Source organism: Colobus angolensis, unplaced genomic scaffold (assembly GCF_000951035.1).
Source record: "Colobus angolensis palliatus isolate OR3802 unplaced genomic scaffold, Cang.pa_1.0 Scaffold58, whole genome shotgun sequence".
Classification (NCBI taxonomy): Eukaryota; Metazoa; Chordata; class Mammalia; order Primates; family Cercopithecidae; genus Colobus; species Colobus angolensis.
The window spans coordinates 8,789,930-8,815,972 of record NW_012119376.1 but is presented as its reverse complement, the minus strand read 5'-3'; the positions used below and the strand labels follow the sequence as shown (position 1 = coordinate 8,815,972).

Here is a 26,043-nt window from a genome sequence, read left to right as displayed (position 1 = left end):
TATGTATGTCTCACTGTTTACATATCATGAAAACGAGAGCATTCTGGTACGGGAGGACATAACTGGGCAGCACAAATAATGTTTCTGATAAAAAACAAAACAAAATAAAAAAAGCAATAAGTAGGCAAGATGTGATCTTTCTTTTTAATAAGCAAACAACAGCACTCTCCAAATACACATCTCTAAACAGAAAAGCAACCATTTTTTCAAAAACCCCGATCTGATCTAGACACAAATATTAAGAGGGCTAAGAAATTATCAATAAATTATACACTGAAATTTTTTTTGGGACAGCAGCATAATTGTGTATGTCTAGTTTGCTACTGTTCAGCTTCTCACGTTGTTTTTGTCAAAAAAAGAAAGAAATATGGAAAATAGAGAATGATGATGGTTTGCCTTTAATTTTCAAGGAAACTATCACACGGCTCTAGGACATGAAGGCAGAAGTATAAATCCATAGTTTGTATAGCAAATATCATTTTATTTAATTAAATTCCCACTCTTTTTTCTAAGGACATGAAAACAATGATTAAAAAAAAAAAGTTCTATTAGAAGATTTCCTACTCTGTACTTCTACTTGTTACAAGTATTAATTTGTCAAAATGGATGTAAAGATTGCCTGATTATTGAATGTCCTTATTAAGGTTTTCAAGACACATTTTGAGCCCAAGAACTTACAGTCCAGTTTAGTGCCTTCCATGCTAAAATCCTTCTTTCTTGAATATCCTGCAACATATCTGCATGTCTCCCTCTTCTTGCTTTGCGTCCCTCAGCCAGGCAAAGACCAAATATCAATGAAAGGGCCGTTTAATCATGCTAAGTATTATCTCTCACACAGCGTGAAGTAGCTCAGGAGGAGAGCAAAGGGTGGTGAGACATACGACTCGACAGCCACTGTTTTTAAACAGTAACCGTGTTCGCTGAACCAAGCAAAAACTGGGAAAGGCGTCTGTTCAAAAAAGCCAGTGAAGCTCAAATGGCTGGGAGTAGGGGAGGCTTTTCCTGGTTAAGAAATGGTTGCTAAACATCAGCTCGGTCTCAGGGATTCAAACTCAGAGGCCCCAAACAGAATGCACATTAAACATACATTAAAAACTTAATTGTTTACCAAAATCATCTAAATATTACATACTATTTCTCCAGACTTTCTGTCTTTGGGCTTCCTGATGCATTAACAATGCCATTTAAAACCCTGAGGGTTATGGCTGATTTTGTTCCCATACTAAAAGCATCTGAAAAAGGCGATCATTTAAAATCAGTCAGGCAGAGTGGCCTCTGTTCTCCCTTCACCGCTGAGAACAGACACGGAGTCACTGAGAGAGTGTATGGAATGATGTTTAGGTGCCCTGTTCAGAAGGTCCAAAAACCTGACTTGCTTTTAGCAAGTTCTGAATAATTCTGAAGGCTTTCACAGGCAAAAGGAAGAAGCAGTGAATTTAAATGCCATAGTTTTAGAAGTTATTTCTATATACATTAAATATTGGTCCTCAGAGTTTATCTTTTTTTAGTCAGTGATATATTGCATTGTAAACTGTGAACTCAACATGTCTACCACACTTTTGACTTGGGATTATCTTTAAAAGGGCTTTTTGTTTAGGGTCATAGAGTGGGAACCGAGGAGAAAGGATCAGGTTAAATCCTTTCCCTGCCCTCATAGCATTTAAAAACATGTGACCTGGGGGCCAAAACACTTTGATTAAAACCAATTAACTTAATGAGTTTGGGTGAGCAGTGGGCCCAATGTGAAAAGGAAAACACAAGTTTTGGAAGAAAATAAAACCTGCCAAGCCCCTCTGAACTAGCCCCTTTGAGCAGCTGGACCTGACCCAATAAAGAGACTGGCCACTCATGGTTTCTAAGACGTGTGAGGGTCAAATGCGGGCACTGGACTTGGCAACTAACCTTGTTAATACCCTTGGAACTACAGACTCCTTAGGAAGAGCCAGTGGAGTGCCAGATCCAGCCCAGCACCACCCCTACAGCCCCAGGGACCCAGCATCAGAGGGTATGACCACCACTCCCCACCCACTCCATTTTCAAAAGTAGCCTACATAGACATGGGCAACACCTCGCGTGCACAGCTTCTCCACCTTGGTACTACTGACTTTTTTTCTTTTTATCCTTCTTATGGTACTGATACTAACATTTTAGACTGGATAATTCTTTGTTGTGGGTGGCAGCTGAAACTTATTGATCATCTATTATGTGTCAGATATTATTCTAAGGGCTTTTGCACAGATGAACTGGTCTAATCTCACAATAACCCTATTATGATGCCAGTTTTACAGATGAGGAAACTCCGAGATACAGAAGAACTGTTGAAGATGTTAAGTGGCAGACTCTTAATCCCTATGCAGATGCTGCTCAACTTACAATGGAGTTATGTCCTGATAAGCCCATTATAAGTTAAAAATATTGTAAGTTGAAAAAGCATTTAATACACCTAATCTACTGAATATCATAGCTTAGCCTAGCCTACCTTAAATGTGCAAAGAACACTGACATTAGGCTACAGTTGGCAAAACCATCTAACACAAAGCTTATTTTATAATACAGTGTTGAATATCTCATGTAATTTATTTAACACTGTACCCAAAGTGAAAAACAGAATTGTCGTATGGGTACTCAAAGTGTGTTTTGTACTGAATGCCTATGGCTTTCACACCATCATAAAGCTGAAAACTCCTAAGTCGGGAACTGGCTGCACTATGTTCCACTGTAGCATCTACCCTCCCTCTAAGTAAGGAGGTGACTTCTCACTTCCGAGCAACAAAGGCATTCAGGCCAGTGCTGCCTGCTGATGGGAAATGACTGGTACCACAAGGAGAGAAGAAAGGCAGGGAAAGACAGAGGACATTGTGTGGAGACAGTGCACCACTCTTCCCTTAGGAAAAACAGTTTTTTTTTTTTCAAACTAAATGGTGGTGAATTCATCCAGAAAAACAGCTGAATGCCAACAAGAGAGAAAAGAGAATAAAGGTTTTTGTATATGACAAGTGGCTCAAACCAATTTCTTGGTCCCAGTGCATGCAGCAGTGGGTACTGTCAATTACGCATTATCTTAAACTGTACACTGCACAGCCACTGTCGTAGAAAGAGGCATGATCCTAAATCATTCTTGGTATTTTCTCAAGTTTAAGGTATCAGCTTATCACCCCACTTTTGGTTTCATTCTCTTTTCTTTTCTTTCTTTCCCTCCCTCCCTCCCTCCCTGGCTTCTTTTTCTTCCTTCCTTCCTCCCTCCTTTCTTTCTTGCTTGCTTGCTTTCTCTTTCCTTTCTCTCTCTTTTTCTTTGAAGGTCCCACTCTGTCACCGAGGCTGCAGTGCAGTGGTGTGATCTTGGCTCACTGCAACCTCTGCCTCCTGGGCTCAAGTGATCCTCCCATCTCAGCCTGTTGAGTAGCTGGGACCACAGGGGCATGCCACCATGTCCAGCTTTTTTTTTTTTTTTTGGTAGAGAAGGGGTTTTGCCATGTTGCCATGTTGCCCAAGCTGGTCTTCAACTCCTGACATAAGCAATCCTCCTGTGTCAGCCTCCCAAAGTGCTGGGATTACAGGCATGAGCCACTGCGCCTGGCCTGGTTTCATTTTCAATATACTATATAGCAAAACGACATCAGTGCTGGATACTGGCAGATGGATGAAGCCCAAACTGATAGCTTACAATTTAATGTAAAGAAATGGAAATCAAGGAGATATAAAAATTGGTTCAAGTCAAGATCACACAATAATCCCCAACAAATATAAAATACAATAAACATTTTGTAATGGGAGTTGGTGAATTATAAACTTGCCTACAGAGGAGTTTAGGGAGAACTCTGCGGGTCCACATCCTCCCCTTTTGTGCATGAATTCATTTCCTGTTCATTGCCTACTTGCTTTCTTCAGAGTCATTCTAACCCTGCTCTCTAGTCAAGTTCATGATCCAACAGCTCTTTCCTCCATTCTTAAGGCTATGTTGCTACCCTTGAAACCGAAGAAAGCCTTGTCTTGCCCTAGTAACACGTGGAGGCTGTTCACATCCTTTCCGATTCTCTCTCATCAAATCTGCAATCTGACACCTTGCTCTTTTTTGTTCTTTCTTCTTTCCTGTTTCTCCCTCTTAACTTTTGGCTACTAATAGAGAAACTGGTTTTTGTAAAACAGGAACCCTGAAGTTGCAGCAAGAATTCCATGAGGTTATGAGATATGCAGTAGTATTACTGCTTATTGTCTCCTCCCCAGCTTTCCTGAGGTATAATTGGCAAATAAAAATTGTATCTATTTAGGGTGTACAACACAATGATGTGCTTTACATAAACACTATGAAACAATTACCACAATCAAGTTAATTAACGCTTCCATCACCTCCCATAGTTCTCATTTTGTGTGTGTGGTAAGAACACAAGATCTACTCTCTTAGCAAATTCAAGGTATACAATATAGTATTGTTAATTATAGTCACCATGCTGCACATTAGGTTTCCAGAATTTAGTCATCCTGCCTGAGATTTTGTACCCTTTGGCCAACATCTCATTTTCCCCACCCTCCTCTGCTTGCTTTTAACAAAGCTTTATTCCACAAAGAATTGTGTCCTCCTGCATTCTTTTGTATTCCTTAGAACACATCAGAGGTGGCAGGAGTAGAAGGTGTATGTGTGTGCGTTTTCGTGTGTGTGTGACAGTGAATGTAAAAACGAAAAGATGAAGATCTAGTTGTTCTACCAGATAACTGAAAGCATATGGAGAGGCTAAGCACTTCCTCTGGAAAAAAAAAAAAAATGCACGTACAGTGTATTCTCATTATTTACAAGAATTAAAAATTTTTTTCCTTGCAGAGTTTCACATATTTTACACTAGAATCACATATACTAAATGTCGTTATCATCACTATCAAAATGGTACAGTTTAAACTCCTGGTGTTTGGTAGAATTGTGTTTATCTAACATAAATGCCAGGGAGCCTGGCTATTGTTATTTTAAGAGGCAAATGCTGAGAAATAGATTTCACTTATGTTTTATTTATGGTTATAGAAAAGTGAAAGCAGAGATTCATTTTACAAAGAAGATTGTGCTTTTTTTTGCTGAAAAATTGAAAAGCTAAAAGCACACATATAATATATGTTATTAAAGGACCCTGTTCACCCAGGCTATCATTTGCTCCAAGCTGATTATGATCACGGGAGGTCTTACTTGAACACATCTGAATCGTCTCATATCCCAATGGCAACCCAGGGGTACTGCAGCACATCACTTGCTCTGGACTCCCTTCTTAATCGTAGTTCTTTATTTGCCATTGCTTTTGTGTTTGAAAAGTAGTAAGTGGAGCTTTTGGAGGGTTTTTGTTTGCTTTCAACATTTACAATGTAATCTGGCACTCGGGTTTTACTTTCCTTCTCAACAGTTATCTTACTCTCTTTTCTTTTTCCTTTAGAGTCTCTAGAGGACACACTCTTCAAGATGCTGGAAAAGGAAGTTGCTGGGGTTTTTTTTAGCCCAAGTTTTATAGTACCTTGGACAGTGACAAAAGCTACCCATGCTGTTTATTTAGGAGACATTCACTTGATTCAGTTACAAACGTACCCTGCATGTGATTGTTTCTCAAAATCTGCATTTACATTACCCTGGAATCTTGCACGCAGTCCTCAAATTGCAGAAACATCTAAACTTCACAAAAGCAGACAAAACTATAACAAGAGATACTTTTATTTTCTATATTAATACTTTTCGACTCTGCCTGTAATCAAGCCTTCCCACTCTTCTTCCTACCCTTACTATAGGCATATCACTAGCTATGACTGGCTTTCCTATGGCACTTGTGAGTCATACTGGTTTAGGGACAATTACAATGAAGCCACTTTTAAATGGTTATGATTGAAGCAAAAGTTCTTATGGAACATTGCAGCAAAATCAGGTTGCCCAGTCTGGATTATTGGGGTTGAAACCCGGTAAGAGTCAAACGCTAGACCCTTTCTAGCAAGAGTCAATTGCTTCTTTCAGCGGAAAGAATTTCTGCCAAAATACTATTTCTCAACCATTTTTTCTACAACAGCTCAAAGATTTAATTGTTCCCTTTCACATGGGAAACTTGTAGTCAAATATTATCTGAACTCGCTACCTTTTCCTGTTAATTTCTACAAATTAATTACAAAGTATTTCAGAGAGGATTTCACTGATACAGAGGATTAATGGGAGAGCCTGACAGCTGGAGTCCTATGTTAGATTAGAAATTAAAATAAGGAACTTGACCTACTTTCAAAAGGGACATTTGTTAATTTCCTTAAACCAAACCAATGTAATCTTTCAGTTATTTGCCTTCAGAATATGGGGCTAAAATACCTGTGTCATCATAGGGAACACAAATACATTATCCGTATGTGTAAGAAACTCTTGGACAAAATATCTTTGACTTTAAAAAACACACATAATTTGATGTTTCCTTTTCGGTATATCCCAGGCTATGAACTTCACTCATTGCTCCCAACCACTAGCCCTAGATAATACACTCTCCTTAGTGAGTAGCAGCCAGTAATGCCACAATTAAACTGGGGAATAGAGGGAAGAAAAAAGTCAAGTCTAATATACCCAAAAGAAGAAATTCTTCCTTATAACCTAATTTGCATGCAGCCTACTTGACAGCCTAGGCTCAAACTAGCATTACCACTTTGCTTCCAGCTTTAGCCTACCAACTCATTCCTATAACTTGTCAGATTAGTCTCCCTTAAAAAACAAAACAAAACAAAACAAAACAAAAAAACAGCTCAAGTAGCTCATCATTCCCCTGCTCAAATCATATCTTCCAAGTGCCCACTAAATCAAGGTCACTGCAATCTCTTTCCTTCTACTTTTCAAGAATTATTTCCCATTCCCAGATATCCCATGGTTTTACAGAATATGTGTACTTGCTATTCCTTTAACATGCCTCATGATTTCCTTGTCTATTTCCTTCTTTCATGCTGGCTCTTCTTTCCACCTGAAATGTCTCTTCAATCATCTCTGTTAAATCTTCCGAACACATCAAGAGCCAAGGTACATGCCCTCACCCTCCCTAAAGTACATCTCAGTTCTCCCAAACAGAAGTGCTTGTCTTCTCTCTATAGAAGCCACAAACACATTGTGGCTAACACTAACAGCATTACCACAGGAGGAGAGGGTTATCACACTCATCTGTTTAGTCCCTGAAAGGCTTTGTGTATAGCTCAAGAAACGCCCTGAACTGCAATGGCCTACCTTCCAGTATGAGTCAATTCCAGTGGCACTAGTATACAATAACAAGCTGCAATCTCAAAGTTCAGACATAACTGCTTTAAATATTTTAGTATCTGTTCTTGTAGATTTTTTTAAAGTATAAATATGTACATGTGTATAATATAAAAATGGGATCTTCCATGTAATACTATTTTAGAATCTGTTTGATATCTGACATCTTCCATGTAAAAAGTATGTTTCTAAAATGCCTTTATTAATGGCTGTATAATATTGAATTATAGGGAAGCACTAACTTATGTAGCAGATTCCCAAAATTAGGCTGTTTCTAATTTTTTCAATGTTATAAAGCAAGGCTGCCTATAGAGCTGTGCAAACTTTATCAATGTCTGAAGGGTAAATTCCTCAAGAGGAATTGCTAAATCTTTGGTTAGGAACATTTAAAAAGAATTGTGATATATTTTGCCAAAGAGAACCCTTATTGCTTCATCCTGATTGATGGTAGTGATTCATTTACTAGTGTCTCTCATTTACCAAATGCCTGCTGTGTTCCAGGAGCTGTTCTTCAAGACTCTTACATCCACTGGATGGAGACAGATAATATATGAGAGAACAGGTTAATAAATCAGATCAATATTATGAAAAAAGCAATATTGGGGGTGGGAGGAAATGTTTGTGGGGGTGATCAAGGAGGGGCTCTCTGAGAAAGTAGCAGTACAGGTTAAGGAGGACCCAGTAATTCCAAAAGCCAAGAAATGAGTGCTTCAGACAGAGGGATGAGTAAGGGCAAAGACCCTGAGGCTAGAGTGAAAATGAATATTAAGAGGGTGGAAAGAAAGTCACTCTGGGTTAAAAAGTGGTGAGAAAGAACAAATGCAGGGAATTGTAGTTCATATTAAAGATTTTATATTAACATCAATGATAAACCTTTGGCAGATAAAAGGCTTTAAGGAGAAGAGTGCCAAAATCTGTCCTATTAGTCTAAAAGGTGACTTGTTGCTGTGTAGACTGACTGGAGGTCAGGCTGCACATGGCAGGGGTGAGTGTAGAGCAGTGAGCCCAGTTCAGTCACTGACGTCATAATCCAGGGAGACAGCAGATGTGGTTTGGACCAGAAATGGACATAAGTAGACAACTGTGATACTTTGGAGGTAGAGCCAACAGCGCTTGTTAATGGATTGGATGACACCTGGCAGTTGGCTGAGTACTACTGCAACAGAGCGGCCTGAGCACCAAACAAGTGTGAGGAAAAGAATCAAGAAAGAAAAGAAGATGCATCAAAAAGGTAAAATCTGTGACAATGTGATAGACAAAGATGTATCACACTGTCTCTCTATATTTTACATAGTTTATTATATAAATATTGTCTTCTATGCTGCATGTCAGTCTAAAACTTGTGTGTGTGTGTGTGTATGTGTGTGACAGCATCTTGTTCTGTCACCCAGGCTGGAGTGCAATGGCACGATCTCAGCTCATGGCAATTTCCCCCTGGGCTCAAGTGATCCTCCCACCTCAGCCTCCCAAGTAGCTGGGACCACAGGTGCACACCACTATGCTTGGCTAATTTTTGTATTTTGGGTAGAGATGGGGTTTTGCTATGTTGCCAGGCTTGTCTTGAACTCCTGACCTCAAGCAATCTGCCCGCCTCAGTTTCCCAAAGTCTGGGATTACATGCATGAGCCATCATACCCGGCCAATCTAAAATTTTTATAATTACTTTCCATGTCAATAAAAGCTCTTCATAGATGTACCAAATATACTAGGTATGTTCACCTTCTGTACATTCAAGTTATTTCAATTTTTACTATGACTTTATATATAAAGCTTTAACTGCAGATTAGATTGCAAGGGGAATCAGTAGGTCAAAAGTAGGAATAGCTTTAGGGCTTTAATACCTAGCACCCAAAATAATTTCCTGACAGTTTTTACCAATTTACTCTCTTACCAACACTGTAGGTGAGTTACTATCTAAATGTATTGCATATTCTCATTAAAAGCAAACCCAAATCTTGGTATAGCACTCATAAAAAGGTTGTAAACATAAATTATATAATTGAACACACAAGAGAATTAGCATTTTTGGAGAATATATTATCATTTTAATGTAAATGTTGCCAGTAGTACTGTAGATTCTCTAACAAAAGCATCTCTACTGAAAACAGTTACATAAACTCTCAGATTAGAGCTCTTACTATTAACTACTGAGAGCAGATCAGCCTTCTTGATGTGTTGATCTTTAAACTTTCTTTTAAATATAATAAACATACTGCTAAACAACATCGTGTTCAACCTCCTGTGATTTAAATAATCTGCTACAAAGTTAATATGCCAGAGTTTTAGTATCAAAAATTATAATCAGTTATGAAAGGTATATGAGAAAGTTGGTTTAGTTAATTTTTATTTTTATTTTTTCAGGATGGAGGAATCCTTTATTTTTATATGCTTTGACAAAGAGGTTTTCAATACACAATCTTCCCAATGGAGAAGAGAGAACATGAAAATCAGCCTTTAGCCATCATCAGCAGCTCTACTCGGGGCCTAGGATCCTCCTTGCCCACGTGGCAGTGAAGGGGGTATACCTCCCTTCCTTTATGAGCACAGTCTGCTGTTTTTTTTTTTTTTTTTTTTTTTTTTTTTTTGAGACGGAGTCTCCCTCTGCCGCCCAGGCTGGAGGGCAGTGGCGCGATCTCAGTCCCGGGTTCACGCCATTCTCCTGCCTCAGCCTCCGGAGAAGCTGGGACTACAGGTGCCCGCCACCATGCCCGGCTAATTTATTTTGTATTTTTAGTAGAGACGGGGTTTCACTGTGTTCGCCAGGATGGTCTCGATCTCCTGACCTCGTGATCCGCCCGCCTCGGCCTCCCACAGTGCTGGGATTACAGGCGTGAGCCACCGCGCCCGGCCAGTCTGCTGCTTCTTGATGGTACTTATGTTTCATCATTTTCTGCTGAAACATACATTCTATGAAACCATCAAATTGTATCTTGTATTCTTTCTCTGCCTAGATACTACCAATTCCACATATACATTCTTTTTTGAAAGCATAGCATTGAGCAGAAAGTTTGTGGGGCAATTCAGCAGGGACTGTTTTTCAGTAATCTTTGCTATGGTCCAGTCTTTTCTGCACATCAGATAAATGTAACCTGTCTTGCACAGTGCCCTTGTCTCCTCCCTAGCCTGGTTTAATTTACTTGAGTGTGCACTATGCAAAGGGATCCTGCTTTGCTTTTGACACTAGGACCCATGTAACATGGGGCATGTCATTTATTCTCAACAGCTGTGCTGTCCATAGGGTAGCCTCCAGCCACATGTGCCTATTTAAATTTAAACTAATTAAAAATTCAGTTTCTTAGTTGCAGTAGCCACAGTTTAGATAATTTCTAAAGTACCTTCTAGAATTAAATTCTAATGATTTTTGTGGCTTTGAAGTTCTTTCTAAGGTGCTTTCTCTGAAAACTTTACAAAAATACAACTACAAACATTTTAACTCATTAAATAATAGAATTTCAAAAAAGTTTCTTTAAGATCACCTTCATTTATTTCCTAATTTTTTTTACATAGAAAAAGTTGAAATAGAGGATATAAGAGATTTGTTCAAGTTCATATGACTAGTGAATGGATAAGCAGAACCAGAACATATAATTCTTAATCTATTACACCTGCTCCAGGATTTCTACTGTGTAACAGAGAAAAGGAATCAGTTATACTAAAAGCAAAGACCAGTTAGTGTATGCATACATTTTAGCTGTGTATGTGTCATATGTGTGTGTGTGTGTGTGTGTGTGTGTGTGTATATACATATACAAGTCTGAGACAATTTGAGCATCAAAATATGTAATTAGCAAAAAGAATTATAACCCATAGAATAAATATTCATGAGTCTACACTGATATAAACAAGAGAGAAATTAGACCTCTTCTTTTTGGTAGAAAGTGAACTAATAAATGTAAAAGGAATTAATTTTTTAAAATCACTATTTGGCAACCAATATAAATACTAATTGATTCAGGCAAGAATCATTAAGGCTAAAATTAACGGATAAATATATAAGAAAGAACAGAATATTTACATGGTCTCAAAATAACTCCTCACAAGATACTTACTAATTGAAAAGGAAAAATTGGTAACTTGATAGTGGAGAAACCTAGCAGATACCACCTCAAACACATGATGGAGGTTAAAGCTGGAACAAATCAACATGTGCCTCTTGATGTGATATATGGAGAACAAAAAATCACTTCTGTGGCATTCAGGCAAAAAATATATTACCTCAGTCTAATCATAAGGAAATATCAGGCAAATACAAATTGAGAGACGTCCTACAAAATAACTGCCCTTGAATGCTTCAAAAATGTAATATTATGAACTACAAAGACAGACACAGAGGAAGTGATAAAGATTAAAGAGACATAACAGCACAATACATAATCTTGATTTTCATTTGTTAGAAAATATATTATTGGGACAAATGATGACATATTTATAAGGTCTATAGATTAGACAATGGAAACCCCCAAAAGAGGGGTAACTAAACTTATATCAGACAAAAACAGATTTCAAGTCAAAAACTATAAAAAGAGACAAAGAAGGTCATTATTTAATGATAAAGGAGTCAATTCATTAAGAGGATATAACAACGGCAAATATACAGGCACCCAACACTGGAGCACTCAGAAATATAAAGCAAATGTTAGAGCTAAAGAGAGAGAATGACACCATTACAATAATAGCTGGAAACTTCAACACCACACTTTCAGCACTGGATAGATCATTCACACAGAAAATCAACAAACATCACACTCAATCTGCACTATAGATCAAATTGATCTAATAGGTATTTATAGGACATTTCATCCAACAGCTGTAGAATACACATTCTTCTCCTCAGCACATGGTTCATTCTCAAGGCTAGAACATATGTTAGGCCACAAAACAAGTATTTTAAAATTCAAAAATAATTAAATAATATCAAGGACCTTCTCTGATCACAATAGAATAAAACTAGAAATCAACAAGAAGAATTTTGAAAATTACACAAATGCATGGCAATTAAACAATATGCTCTTGAATAACCAGTGGGTCAATGAAGTAACAAATTTCTTGTAACAAATGAAAATGCAAACACATTATACCAAAACCTATGGGATACAGTGAAAACAGTACTAAAAGGAAAGTTCATAGCACTAAGTGCCTACATCAAAAAAGTTGAAAACATCAAACAAGTAACCTAATGACATTGTACAGAACAAGAATAGCAAGAGCAAACCAAACACAAGATTAGTAGAAGAAAAGAAATTAGGGCATAAATAAATCAAATCGGCCAGGCATGGTGGCTCAGGTCTACAATCCCACCATTTTGGGAGGCCAATGTGGGAGGATGGATTGAGGTCAAGAGTTCAAGACCAGCTTGGCCAAGGCAGCAAGACCCTGTCTGTACCAAAAACAAAAACAAACAAAAAAACCAAACCAAACAAAAACAGAAACATAACGTATTTAAAAAAACACAAAAGATTAACAAAATGAAGCCCTGGTTTTTTGAAAAGATAAACAAAATCAACAAAACATTTGCCGGAACAAGTAAGAAAAAAAGAGACATAATGCAAATAAAATCAAAAATGAAAAAGGAAGCATTACAACCAATATTGCAGAAATTCAAAGGATCATTAGCGGCTACTATGAGCAACTATATACCAATAATATACCTAGAAGAAATGGATAAATTCCTAGACACACAAGCTTACCAAACTTGAACCATGAAGAAATCCAAAACCTGAAGAGACCAATAACAAGTAATGAGATCAAAGCAACAGTAAAACGTTTCCCAGCAAAGAAAAGCCAAGGACTCCATGGCTTCACTGCTGAATTTTACTAAATATTTAAAGAAGAACCAATGCTAATCCTACTCAAATTATTCCAGAAAAAAAAAGTGGAGGAGGGAGTACTTCCAAAGTCATACTAAGAGGCATGATACCAAAATCAAACAAACAAACAAACAAAAAAAAAAAAAAAAAAAAAGAAAGAAGGAAATGAAGAAAGGAAGAAAGAGGAAAAAAAAGAAAGAAAACAAACTACAGGCCAAGATCCCTGGTAAGCATTGACACAAAAATCCTCAACAAAATACTAGCAAACCAAATTCAACAACACATTAAAAAGATCATTCATCATGACCCAGTGGGATTTATCCCAGGAATGCAAGGATGGTTCAACATATGAAAAAATCAGTGTGATACATCATATCAATGGAATAAAAAAACACACAATTATTTCAAGTGATGCTGAAAAAGCATTTGATAAAGGTCAACATCCCTTCATGATAAAAATCCTCAAAAACTGGGAATAGAAGAAACATACCTCAACATAATAAAAGCCATATAAGACAGATCCACAGCTAGTATCATATTGAATGAGGAAAAACTGAAAGCCTTTCCTTTAAGATCTGGAACAAGACAAGAATGTCTACTTTCACCACTGTCATTCAACATAGTACTGGCAATCCTAGCTAGAGTAATCAGACAAGAGAAAGAAATAAAGTGCATCCAAATTGAAAAGGAATAAGTCAAATTATTTTTGTTTGCAGATGATATGACCTTATATTTGGAGATGCCTAAAGATGTCACCAAAATACTATTATAACTGATAAACAAATTTAGTAAAGTTGCAGGATACAAAATCAACATACAAAAATCAGTAACATTTCTATATGCCAACAGCAAACAGTCAAAATCAAGAAAGTAATCCCATTTACAATAGCTACAAATAAAATACCCAGAAATACACTTAATGAAAAAAGTGAAAGATATCTTCAAGTAAAACTGTGAAACACTGATGCAAGAAATTGAAGGGGACACACAAAACAAGAAAGATTGGAAAGATGTTCATAGATGTGAAAAACCAATATTGTTAAAATGTTAGAATGTCCATAGTACCCAGATTCAATGCAATCTCTATCAAAATACCAATGACATTCTTCATAGAAACAATCCTAAAATTTATTTGGAACCACAAAAGACCCCAATAACCAAAGCTATCCTAAGCAAAAAGAACAAAATTGGAGGAATCACATTACTTGACTTAAATTATACTGCAGAGTCATAGTAACCAAAATATCATGGTACTGGCATAAAAATTGTTCTGACACACAGAACAATGGAACAGAATAGATATCCCAATAATAAATCCATACATCTACAGTAAATGCATTTTCAACAAAAGTGCCAAGAATATAAACTGGCAAAAGGACAGTGTCTTCAATAAATGGTGCTGGAAAAACTGGATATACATATGCAGAAGAATGAAACTAGACCTCTATCTCTTGCCATGTACAAAAATCAAATCAAAATGGATTAAATACTTACATCTAATACTTCAAACTATGAAATTACTAAAAGAAAACATTGGGGAAACTCCCCAGAATATTGGTCTGGGCAAAGATTTCTTGAGTAATACCCACAGGCACAGGCAACCAAAGCAAAAATGGACAAATGGGATCACTTCATGTTAAAAAGCTTTTCACAGGAAAGGAAATAATCAACAAAGTGAAGAGACAACCCACAGAATGGAAGAAAATATTTGCAAACTATTCATTTGACAAGGGAATAATAATGAATATACAAGGAGCTCAAACAGCTCTATAGGAAACTATCTAATGATCTGATTTTGAAATGGGCAAACGGGCTAAATAAACAGTTCTCAAAAGAATACATACAAATGTCAAATAAGTGTATGAAAAGGTGCTCACCATCATTGATTATCAGAGAAATGCAAATCAAAACTACAATGAAATATCCCCTCACCCCAGTTAAAATGGCTTTTATCCAAAAGTCAGGCAATAACAAATGCTGGTGAGGATGTGGAGAAAAGGAAACCCTTGTACAATGCTGGTGGGAATGTTAATTAGTACAACCACTATGGAGAACAGTATGAAGGTTCTATAAAAACCTGAAAATAGAACTACCATATGAGGAATACCACTGCTAGGTATATACTCAAAAGAAAGGAAATCAAATGTATCAGAGATATCTGCACTATTATATTTATTACAGCACTAGTTACAACAGTCAAGATTTGGAAGCAACCTCAGTGTCAAACAACAGACAAATGAATAAAGAAAATGTGATATAAATGCACAATGGAGAACGATTCAGCCATAAAAAAGAATGAGATCTTGCTATTTGTAACAACATGGATGGAAATGAAAGAAATTAAGTGAAATAAGCCAGGGACAAAGAGACAGACTTTGTGTGTTCTCATTTGTGGGAGCTAAACATTAAAACAACTGAACTCATAGAGATAAATGGTAGAATGATGGTTATCAGCAGCTGGGAAAAGTAGTGTGGGTAGTGGTGGGGATGGAGGGAGATGGGATGGTTAATGGTACAGAAAAATAACTAGAATAAGATCTAGTATTTGATAGCACAACAGGTTGACTACAGTCAACAATTTATTGTACATTTAAAAATAACCAAAATAATATAATTGGATTGTTTGTAACACAAAGAAAGAATAAATGCTTGTGATAACGAATACCCCATTTACTCTGATGTGATTATGTATTATATGCCTGTATCAAAATATTTCACATACCCCATAAATGCATATAGCTACTAGGGACCCACAACAAAAATTGTTTTAAATTATTAACATTTGAAAAATCCAAGTGAAGGGTACATGGGAATTCTTTGTACTATTCTTGCAACTTTTCAGTTTTTCTGTAGGTCTGACATGTATGTGAAAGATTTTTAAAAGATTTACATTAGAGAAATGTAAATTAAAACTGCAATGAGATACTAACTCACACCAGTCAGAAAGGCTCTTATTAAAACGTCAAAAAATAACAGATCTGGTTAGGTTGCAGAGAAAAGGCAACACTTATACATTGCTGGTGAGAATGTAAATTAGTCACAGTGGAAAGCAGTTTGGTGATTTCTCAAAGACCTTGAAATAGCAGTATCATTTGACCCAACAATCCCATTATTGGGTATATACCCAAAGAAATATAAATCATTCTACCATAAAGACACATACAGCTGGGTGTGGTGGCTCACGCCTGTAATCCCAGCACTCTGGGAGGCCAAGGTGGGTGGATCACCTGAGGTCAGCAGTTCAAGACCAGCCTGGACAACATGGTGAAACCCTGTCTCTACTAAAAATACAAAAATATTAGCTGGGTGTGGTGGCACATGCCTGTAATCCCAGCTACTTAGGAGGCTGAGGCAGGAGAATCACTTGAACCTGGGAGGCAGGGGTTGCAGTGAGCTGAGATCGTGCCACACTTTAGCCTGGGTAACAGAGGGAGGCTCCATCTCAAAGAAGACACATGCACATGTTCATCACAGAACTATTCATACTAGCAAAGATATGGAATCAACCTAGATGCCCATCAATGGTAGGCAAGATAAAGAAAATGTGGTACATATATACCATGGAATACTACGCAGCCATAAAAAAGAACAGCATCATGTCCTCTGCAGCAACATGGATGAAGATGGAGGCAGTTATCCTAAGTGAACTAATGCAGGAACAGAAAACCAAATAATGCATGTTCTCACTCACATTGAGTACACATGAACACCAAGAAGGGAACAACAGACACCAGGGCCTTCTTGAGGGTGAAGGGCGGGAGGGGGCTGAGGACTAGAAAAACTACCTGTTGGGTACCATGCTTTATTACCTGGTGACAAAATAATCTATAAACCAAACCCTGGCAACACATTATTTACCTATATAACAAACCTGCACATGTACCTCTGATATAAAAGTATTTTAAAAATTAAATTAAATTTAAAAATATTTAAACCAAGGCCACCGAATCCCTATTATTGATAGTCAAAAAAATGAATGCAACATTTGGCTCCTTTATACTCACAGGAACATTAGTTAAAATGGAAAAAAATTGAACGTAAAACACACCAAAACAACAACAACAAAAAGTTTTTCTAAAAACACACTAACATTTTCTCCAAAGCAAAAGATACAAAAAGAAAGTAAACTTCTTACCTACTCCCTTCTCCATTTCTATTACAACTGTATTGCTCTAAACTTCAGAGGAAATACGAAAATGGATTCTTTTACATAGTGGCCTACATTTAACCTTTTTTCAACAGAAAAAAAAATTAATTTGATTTGATCAGATGAAATAAACTGTCAGATGCCTAATTTAAAACTGGCCAGAGCAGAGCTTGCAGTGAGCCGAGATCCGGCCACTGCACTCCAGCCTGGGCGACAGAGCGAGATTCTGTCTCAAAAAAAAAAAAAAAAAAAAAAAACCTGGCCAGAAATAAATATGAAAATTGAGCAAAGAGCAATTTGAAGGTGAAACTTGCTGGCTCTGTGTAGCAAAGGGTAATAGAATCTCTTATCTAGAACAGCGGGTGCTGAGCTGGGGGAATTTCTGGGAGCAATTTCATGAGACCATGCATCAATTGACTTGAGATTCTTATTCTTGGCACAAGCGAAGCCCTGAAATATCAATCTCAAGTGAGTCCAGGATTCCCCTTCTATGGCCAGGACAGACCTCACATTGAGCAGCTTGAGCCCAATTAAAAACTGGCACTATTCTTAAACACAAAAGCAAAAAGAAATATTTCTCATACTTTTTCTCCTAAAGTAAAATAAAAGCTAACTAAACATTCTCTTATTAAAGAGTAAAGTATAATAATTTTGAATCATGGAGTAAAGGCTTCTTTAGTTGGATCCTGGCATAACAGCATCATTATTGTGAGGGCCATTTGCAATGGAAGAAAAGAGTCTCATTTCTCTTTGCCCATGGTCATTCTGGTATGATGTAGATGTATTTATTTAATGCTTTCTTTGCCACCTAAATTATTAAACTCTTAGACAATAAGTAGAATTCTTCAGCTTTCTTCACCAATATCTTGCACAACAGAATTTGGGGTTGCAAAGTCATTTTCTTAATCAATTGAGAGTTGTTTTCTGTACTTGAATATGGATATTTGTTCAATGATTCTTAAACTGTCAATCACAATGTTGACTTTTTTTTTTTCTCTTTTTAGACAAAGTCCTCACTCTGCCACCCATGTTGGAGTGGAGGGGTGTTATCATAGCTCACAGCAGCCTCAAACTCCCAGGCTCAAGTGATCCTACTGTCTCAGCCTCCCAGTTAGGATTACAGGAGAGTACCCGGCTAGGTAATTTTTATTTTATTTGTAGAGCAAGGGTCTCACTACGTTTCCCAATCTGGTCCTGAACTCCTGGCCTCAAGTGATCTCCAGCCTCAGCCTCCTAAAGTGCTGGGATTACAGGCATGAGCCACTGTGCCCAGACCCATATTCAATGATTCTTAAACTGTGAATCATAACATTAATATTCTTAATCACTTATTCCAAAGCTTCTACTGTAGCACAGGATTTACCAAGTGTGTCCTCTGAGTGGTACTTTCTTCCAAAATGGAAGGTTCTGATATTAAATGTATTTGAAAAATGGTATGAATTGTGTCTCTTCTTTTAGAGAATTATAACACATATATTAAATGTCTTGAGGAATCTTACAGTAAAGCAAACAACTCAATAAGGTCTCTAAATTTACTTGACTGAGGATGTTCCTTTTCCTCAATATTTATTAATCTAGGGGTAGTTCTGGGATACACTTTACAAATGTCATTACATTATGTTTGTTAGTTTTATTATTGCAGGATTGTCTTTAAAAGACATAGTTACATGATATTGTTTCGACATGACATTCCCATAAAATGAATACCATGTGGCAGTAAATTCTCTTTGTAAATCAAATGTACCAGGATAAGCACATTAATTGGAAATTTAGGGGAAATCAAATTTAGAGGGTCACCTGATCGCCTTAGTAGAAGGTAACTAAGTTGGATTACTTAATGATCAATTCCACTTCAGAGTTTTTAATGCTTTAAATAGAACCCATAATGCATTTTCACAGATGGCAAAAATAGATATTAAACTCCATTAGTAGGCTCCACAAGTCTGATGTGGACAAACATTTTTTTCTCTTCCTAACCTTGTGAAACATCAAGTACATCTAATGGACCAATTAGAGTAATAAACCATCACAGCCTGCTTGCTGCTGTATCTACACAAACTGTTGTAAGAACAAGTCCAACTGATTGCAAATGAAAATTCTCTAAATCCTAGATATAGGAAGAACTAGAGCAGCTATCTGCTCAGTTCACTAAAGTCAATGCAAAAATCTAGGAGCTATATATTTGAATAAAAGTGACGTGAGGAGGGGAAAGAAAGGCAAAAAATCCTTAATGAAGAACTACTTTATGTGCCTGGCAAAATCATGAACACCAGAATGAAGGCTCCTTCCTTGGCAAAAGCAAGAACAGGACAGAAGGCTACTACATATAAGATGAAGGCTCCCTGCAAACAGGAGAGTTGCAGGTGTGTTAGCTAGAAGTATCTTTCACAGTCCTTTAAGTCTCTAAATAATGTCAGTGTATCAACTGTTTTCAAATTATATTCTCTGTATATAATTTCACTAATAGCAACCATATAGGACGCATCTGTAACTTTCCTCAATTCTAATTTTCATAGGCAGAAGAGACACTGACAAAAATAGCCCCACAATCTGAGAGTCACAGCAGACTGACCTAGTTAGATTCTACAGGCTGAGTGCATCTGAGCTGGCTTAATCCTGCCCTAGCTTTGAGGCTGTGGTTATGCCCCAGAGCTCAGACCTTAGGGTTCACTGGGTCTTGTGAATTTACAGTTTATAGGTCACTTGGGTATTTGAAACCATTTTGGTGCGGATCTGATGGAACCACCTAAGGCTATCCCAAAATCAACTCTCTGTAATAGGAAGATTTCTGAACCCATCATTCTCAAAACAACAATTTAAATAAACAAAGCCGATAATGATATCTAATGGCAAATGTCAAAATGAAAAAGTATCTATAACATATTTGACAAGAAAAAGGTAAGCATACTTTATTTATAAAAACTGAAACATCCCAGTGAAAATGTCAGAATATGTAATTGACAAAAGAAAGGAAAATGCTAACGAGTATATAAAAATGTGTAACATCACCAGTAATCAAAGAAATGCAAACTAAAACATAAACCACCTATGGAAGGGGCAGGATAGAAAAATCAAAAACATAAAATAAACCACGATTTCTTTGCCCATGACATTGACAAGTGGTGGGGAGAGGTGGAAAAGTATGTTTGAATCCTTAATGAAGAAATCCTAAATAAAGGATACCCATCTTAACTATTGCAGAAGAATGTTTCAAAAATGCTTCTGATTTAAATTGTAAAGAAAATGGGTTGTAAAATCATATATGTAATGATATGCTACATTTGTAAACACACACATACGTTAGGGTTTATAAGGACCAGAATAATAAATACCAAAATGTTAACATAGTTATACAGAGATGGTAGGGATTATAGATGATTTTGAAACAATTTAAATTTTTTTACTTTCTAAATAAATATGGCCAGGTGCAGTGGCTCACACCTGTAATCCCAGCACATTGGGAGACCAAGGTGGAAGGATTGCTTGAGGCCAGGAATTTGAGAGCAACCTGGGTAACATAGCGAGATCCCGTTTCTACAAAAATTAAAAAAAAAAAAAAAAAAATTAGCCAGGCATGGTGGTGTGTGCCTGTAGTCCCAGATATTCAAGAGGCTAAGCAGGGAGGATTGCTTGAGCCCAGGAGTTCGAGGCTGCAGTGAGCTATGAGTGTGTGCCTGTGCTCCCATCTGGGCGACAGAGCATGACTCGATCTCCAGAAAAAAAAATTGTATTTTTCTCATCAGAAAAATGCATGTTACATTCACAATATTTAGGCAATAACAAGTGAGAGATGTCTAGAGGCGATTTCTGTTCACAATTTTCTGTGTTCCAGTTGTTAATGATGGCACAAAAGATGCTTGAAGTTGGACCATTAACACGGGCACGCACTTCATAGGCAATATAGAGCGGAAAGTCCTCTGTTAAGAGTCATGCTTATTCTGGGAAAAAGGCCTCTCAAAAAATTTTGAAAGGACAGTATTATTGCAAAAGGGCAGCTTGTGCTTTATTTACTTTCACATTATGTTCATATTTAGCTAATTGTAACATCTTACAAAAGGCAAATTTCTATAACAATTTTCTTTCCAAAGTCACTTTTTAAAGTTTTAAATAGTTTCCAGATAATATTCTTGTACAAGCTTTTCCAGTTTTGGGAAAAACCATTTGCTAAGTATTAACTTCTCTCACATTTTGATTCACTTTTTAAAGTTTTATGATAGTAGTGACACTATCTTGGCATTCTTTTCACAAAGCTTTTTTTGGGTATCAATTGTAGCAGAAGAAAACAGTATGTTTAAGAGAATATGCTCCAAGAAAAAACTTATCACACAAAATTCTACTTTTGTTCATAAAATTTAAAGCAGCAAAATATGGATTCTTGCTATTTGCCATGCTAGGTACTTTTTTTTTCTTTTTGAGATGGAGTCTTGCTCTGTCACCAGGCTGGAGTGCGGTGGTACGATCTCTGCTCACTGCAACCTCTGCCTCCCGGGTTCAAGTGATTCTCCTGCATCAACCTCCTGAGTAGCTAGGACTACAGGTGTGCACCACCATGCCCAGCTAATTTTTAGTAGAGATGGGGTTTCACCATGTTGGCCAGGATGGTATCGATCTCTTGACCTCGTGATCCACCCGCCTTGGTCTCCCAAAATGTTGGGATTACAGGCGTGAGCCACCACACCCGGCCACTAGGTACTTCTTAATAAAGTTCTTAGATGCAATGAGAAATAACTAATAGCACATTATAGGAAATACATGCAAGTCATCATTAGGAATCTTAAAATTTTAGGCATAATCTGTCAATCCCCAAATAGACAATGCTTACCTTCACCATCCCTCTTTTTTGCAATGTTTTTACCAATTTCTGATTTTTATTATTTTAAAAATGTATTTTTTAGGGACAGTGGTTTCACTATGTTGCCTCGGCTGGCCTCAAATTCCTGAGCTCAAGTAATCCTCCCAAGTAGCTGAGACTACAGCGGTGCCCCACCACATCCAGCTCCAATTTCCGGTTTTAATAGGCACAGAAAGAGTCCAGTAGGTGCTAATCTCCTTGAAAAACACTGCAAGCCATTTCAAATAAGGACATATCTCTACCTTCCAAGAGTAGACTAGCTGTATTTTTTTAAATAAGATTTCATAATTCACCTTGCCATCTGTAGGGGGAAGGGGAACCAACGCATGTTGTACCGATAGGTAAGGAATTGTATACATTCACTTATATCCTGAAAAACAACTCATGAAAATCCTCAACTAGAAAAAAAGTATGTTTCTTTTGCTATTAAGCAGTAAATACTTGATTAATATCTGTCCTTTTATCCCCAACATTAATGATTCCTTTTTTTCTTTTCTATTCTTGTCTAGGCCTATAACTTTGTCTTACCTCTTCATACTATTTAGTTTATTTGGCAACAATATACTATAGGAAATTCTTACCTCATTACAATGCTCTGCAACATCAGGTTTCTTTCTTTCTTTGTTTCTTTTTTTTTTTTTTTTTGAGATAGAATCTTGCTCTGTCACCCAGGCCAGAGTGCAGTGGCACAATCTGAGCTCACTGCAACCTTTGCTTTCTGGGTTCAAGTGAGTCTTGTGTCTCAGTCTCCTGAGTAGCTGGGACTACAGGCGCATGCCACCACACTCAGCTAATTTTTGTAATTTTCAGTAGAGACAGAGTTTCACCATGTTGGCCAGGCTGGTCTTGAACTCCTGACCTCAGGTGATCCACCCACTTCGGCCTCCTAAAGTGCTGGGATTACAGGCATGAGTCACCGCGCCTGGCCTGTAACATCAGGTTTCTTATACTGAGGACCTTGATGATCCTGGAGACAAATCCCCATGGCAGTCTCCTGCCTTCTACCATGGATGGATATCTCAATTTGCCACAGAGATTCATAAGACACTTGTGAAATGGAGTCAGCCAAATACATTCAATTCCTCTTCCAGATATATATAAGCTGGCACAAGATAGCCTGTGAGTTTGTAAAAAGTAAAAAATCCTTCTATGTCTACATGAAAAGTCACAATGAAATACTCTAGCCATTAAGCCTTCAACAATTAGATGTCGTTATTAACCCTGTGGTTATTATTAAGTTCTTTCAAAATAGAAGTGGCAGAAGCAACCCAAAGAGCCAAGAATAGAAAATCATTATTATAAGATTCAGGAACATCACACTTAAAAGCCATCAGGAAGATTTTCTTAAGTAGCTGGATAAAATTCTAATAATATAATTTAGTTATGAGAAATACAAGATCCAAGGAAAGGTTACTTCTATTATACTTATTATATTGTTTCAATGACACAAATATGCCAAATGATGTCATTAAGATACTGTATGATCTCAGTTAATTAAACTTATCTGGTTATCATGGTCTTATACCTCATCACCTGTTTTTTGATTCAGTACACTCTTACGCCCTTTTCTCAATAATTCAAGCCATCAAAGGATCTGATGAATGTTTCTCACTCTAATTATTAAGTTGATTACAATTCAATACTATCAACCAAGGCATGAATTGCTTTTTTAGGACATCTGAATTTTACTTCTCTAGTAGCAAAGCAAAAATTGAATCCCTCAGGTACCTGATTTCAGACGTCAGCACATAGCATGATCTTTCAGGGTGTGAGTCTGAATCCATCCTTTTGGGATAAGTGGAAGTGGAAAAACATATGTGCCTGTCTCCTCAGATACCTACTTGTGCTGCTTGGAAGATGAGCCAAGCTCAGCACTAAGGTATATTTCCATCATCACTGCTTCTGTGGGCCTGAGTCGCGCTCTCTCACACCTATAGGTATGCTTGACAGGCCCTTGCCTGTAGACTCTCATCCTACATCCCCTCCAGAGCTCATCTTATCCCCAAAAAATCCCTTTCCCTTCTCCCCATAATCACTCCTCTTTCAGATGCAGACTTCATGCTGCAAAGACTTTGGCATTACTGTTGTTAGGACTTTGTGATGTCTTTGAACTTTAACTTTTTTATGAAATCCTAGAATCCATCTCTACTCTATGTCATTTTTGCCTAGAATAATTATGCTTCTGAAAGGGAAAGGTGTGAATGGTATAAATTCTCACAGACTATTGAACCTGTTTTTAACTGGCAGTATTTTTTAATTATAAAATGTAAAAATTACACAAGAGACTAACATTTGAACAGGTTTTCTTCATCGTGCTTTGTGTTACATGGAACAACATGAAATTGTCACGTTAGGTCAAAAATGGACAAGTAGGGCAATTCAATCTAATATCTGACCCAATTTATGCCAATGATTTTAAGTGCCAGGATGAGCTGTTTGTTCAAAGACAGATGACAACCAGCAAGCCTCTTGTTCCTAGGACAAAGCTGTTTATGACTAGTGACCTAGACTTCCCACCCTGTGGTGCCCAAACCCAGTCTATTCAATGGCATCACCCGGTTTATCATGACAACTGCTTCAGATGGTGGACAGCCATTACTCACAGCAGCAGAAATGAAGAACCACCACCCTGTGGGCAAACCTGTATCCCTTGTGTGAGGAACAAAACTGAGGAATAAAACATAATAAAAGTAGAGCTTTACTGTAATCTCTCCTATTTTCTTTTCAAAATCATTTTTATAATGTGAGTCTAACATTCAATTAGTGGGTTATATTGATTGAATGGAAATCCTAGATTTAAATACAGAAATAGACCAAAAAGTCAATACATTAAAATGATGCTCTTGTAATCCTGCCCACGTGATTGGCTGGCTCTCTTTGGTTTCAGATTCTGATCTGAAAGAATGGCATTTACAGGAAAACAGCAGAATAAACATGTTAAAAATGCATTGAGTCTACATAATAAATAGTCTCCCAGAGCTTCTCCATAATTAATCACCTGTATCTCAACATTCAGCTAAGTTACTAGGGAAACTAGGGGGGAAAAGACATCTTCTCTGTTCTGCTCCCCAACCCATGAGTTTACATTCCAAAAAAAGGTGATTAGGACAATGTAAACAAAGAGCTATAGTGCAAGACAGAGGTCCCTTCTCTGGGCCAGGGGCGTTGGGTCGGGAGAGAGATGGTTTCAGGATGAAACTGTCATACCTCAGATCATCAGACATTAGTTAGATTCTCATAAGGAGTGCACAGCCTAGATCCCTTGCGTGAGCAGACATTATGGAATATATATACTATAGGCAGTAAATACAACACACTTGCAATCACTTCCTTTACAGTCTTTGGATTCAGTAATATGAACACAGTTATCTCTAACCCAGGAAGTGCACCTATTATCTTTACAGTGACTATTAAGTATTTTTGAACTCAAAGTGTATATTCATCTTAAACTCCTGGAACCATGAACTCTCCCATGTAATTTTCTGATGAATTAAGAGAAAAGGAAAACTTGTTTTCAAATATGTGTCATCTGTTGCAAAAGTACGTGATTTAAAAATACATGTAAATATAATCCTGGCTCTAATGTTTTCCTTTGGGAGTTTGGGAAAAAGCAGTTACATTTCTCTGTTGTCTGGTTTTTATCATTTGAAAATTGGAAGATTCATTCTGATTACTGAGCTAAATCAGTAGGGTTTAACTGATTTTGAAATTACAGTATAAAGGGCAATATTTCCACAAAAGAATAAAATACAGAAAAGTAATGAAAATAAAATTATGTATCTTAACTTAGCTAGATGAACCCAAGAAATTTTCCTGAAAACCAAGAGATAAAGAAATGGCGAATGATATATTCATTCAAAGTATTCTCAGGAGCAAAGGCAGTGGCTTACACCAAAGCCTGTTAAGAGTATTATTAAATAAAGTATTTAATGTCTGTCTACTTGGAAGGAAGAAACACCACTGGACAGAAACAGTGTACATATATTTGTATAATTTTATT

At 37.1% G+C, this 26,043-nt stretch overlaps 1 protein-coding gene across 10 annotated transcripts in view; it reads right to left on the bottom strand.

Annotated features, from left to right (window-relative positions):
• MAP7 (microtubule-associated protein 7) overlaps nucleotides 1-26,043 on the bottom strand; it is a 208,449-nt gene that overhangs the window by 121,139 nt on the left and 61,267 nt on the right. Inside the window, exon 1 of one of the 10 annotated variants that reach the window (XM_011962094.1) lies at nucleotides 679-793. The exons of the other annotated variants lie outside the window; for them this stretch is intronic. Coding sequence (XP_011817484.1) covers nucleotides 679-700 — 22 coding nt within the window. The 5' untranslated portion in view covers nucleotides 701-793. Of the gene's footprint in view, nucleotides 1-678; nucleotides 794-26,043 lie in introns of those variants that run through there. 10 annotated transcript variants of the gene reach the window in all.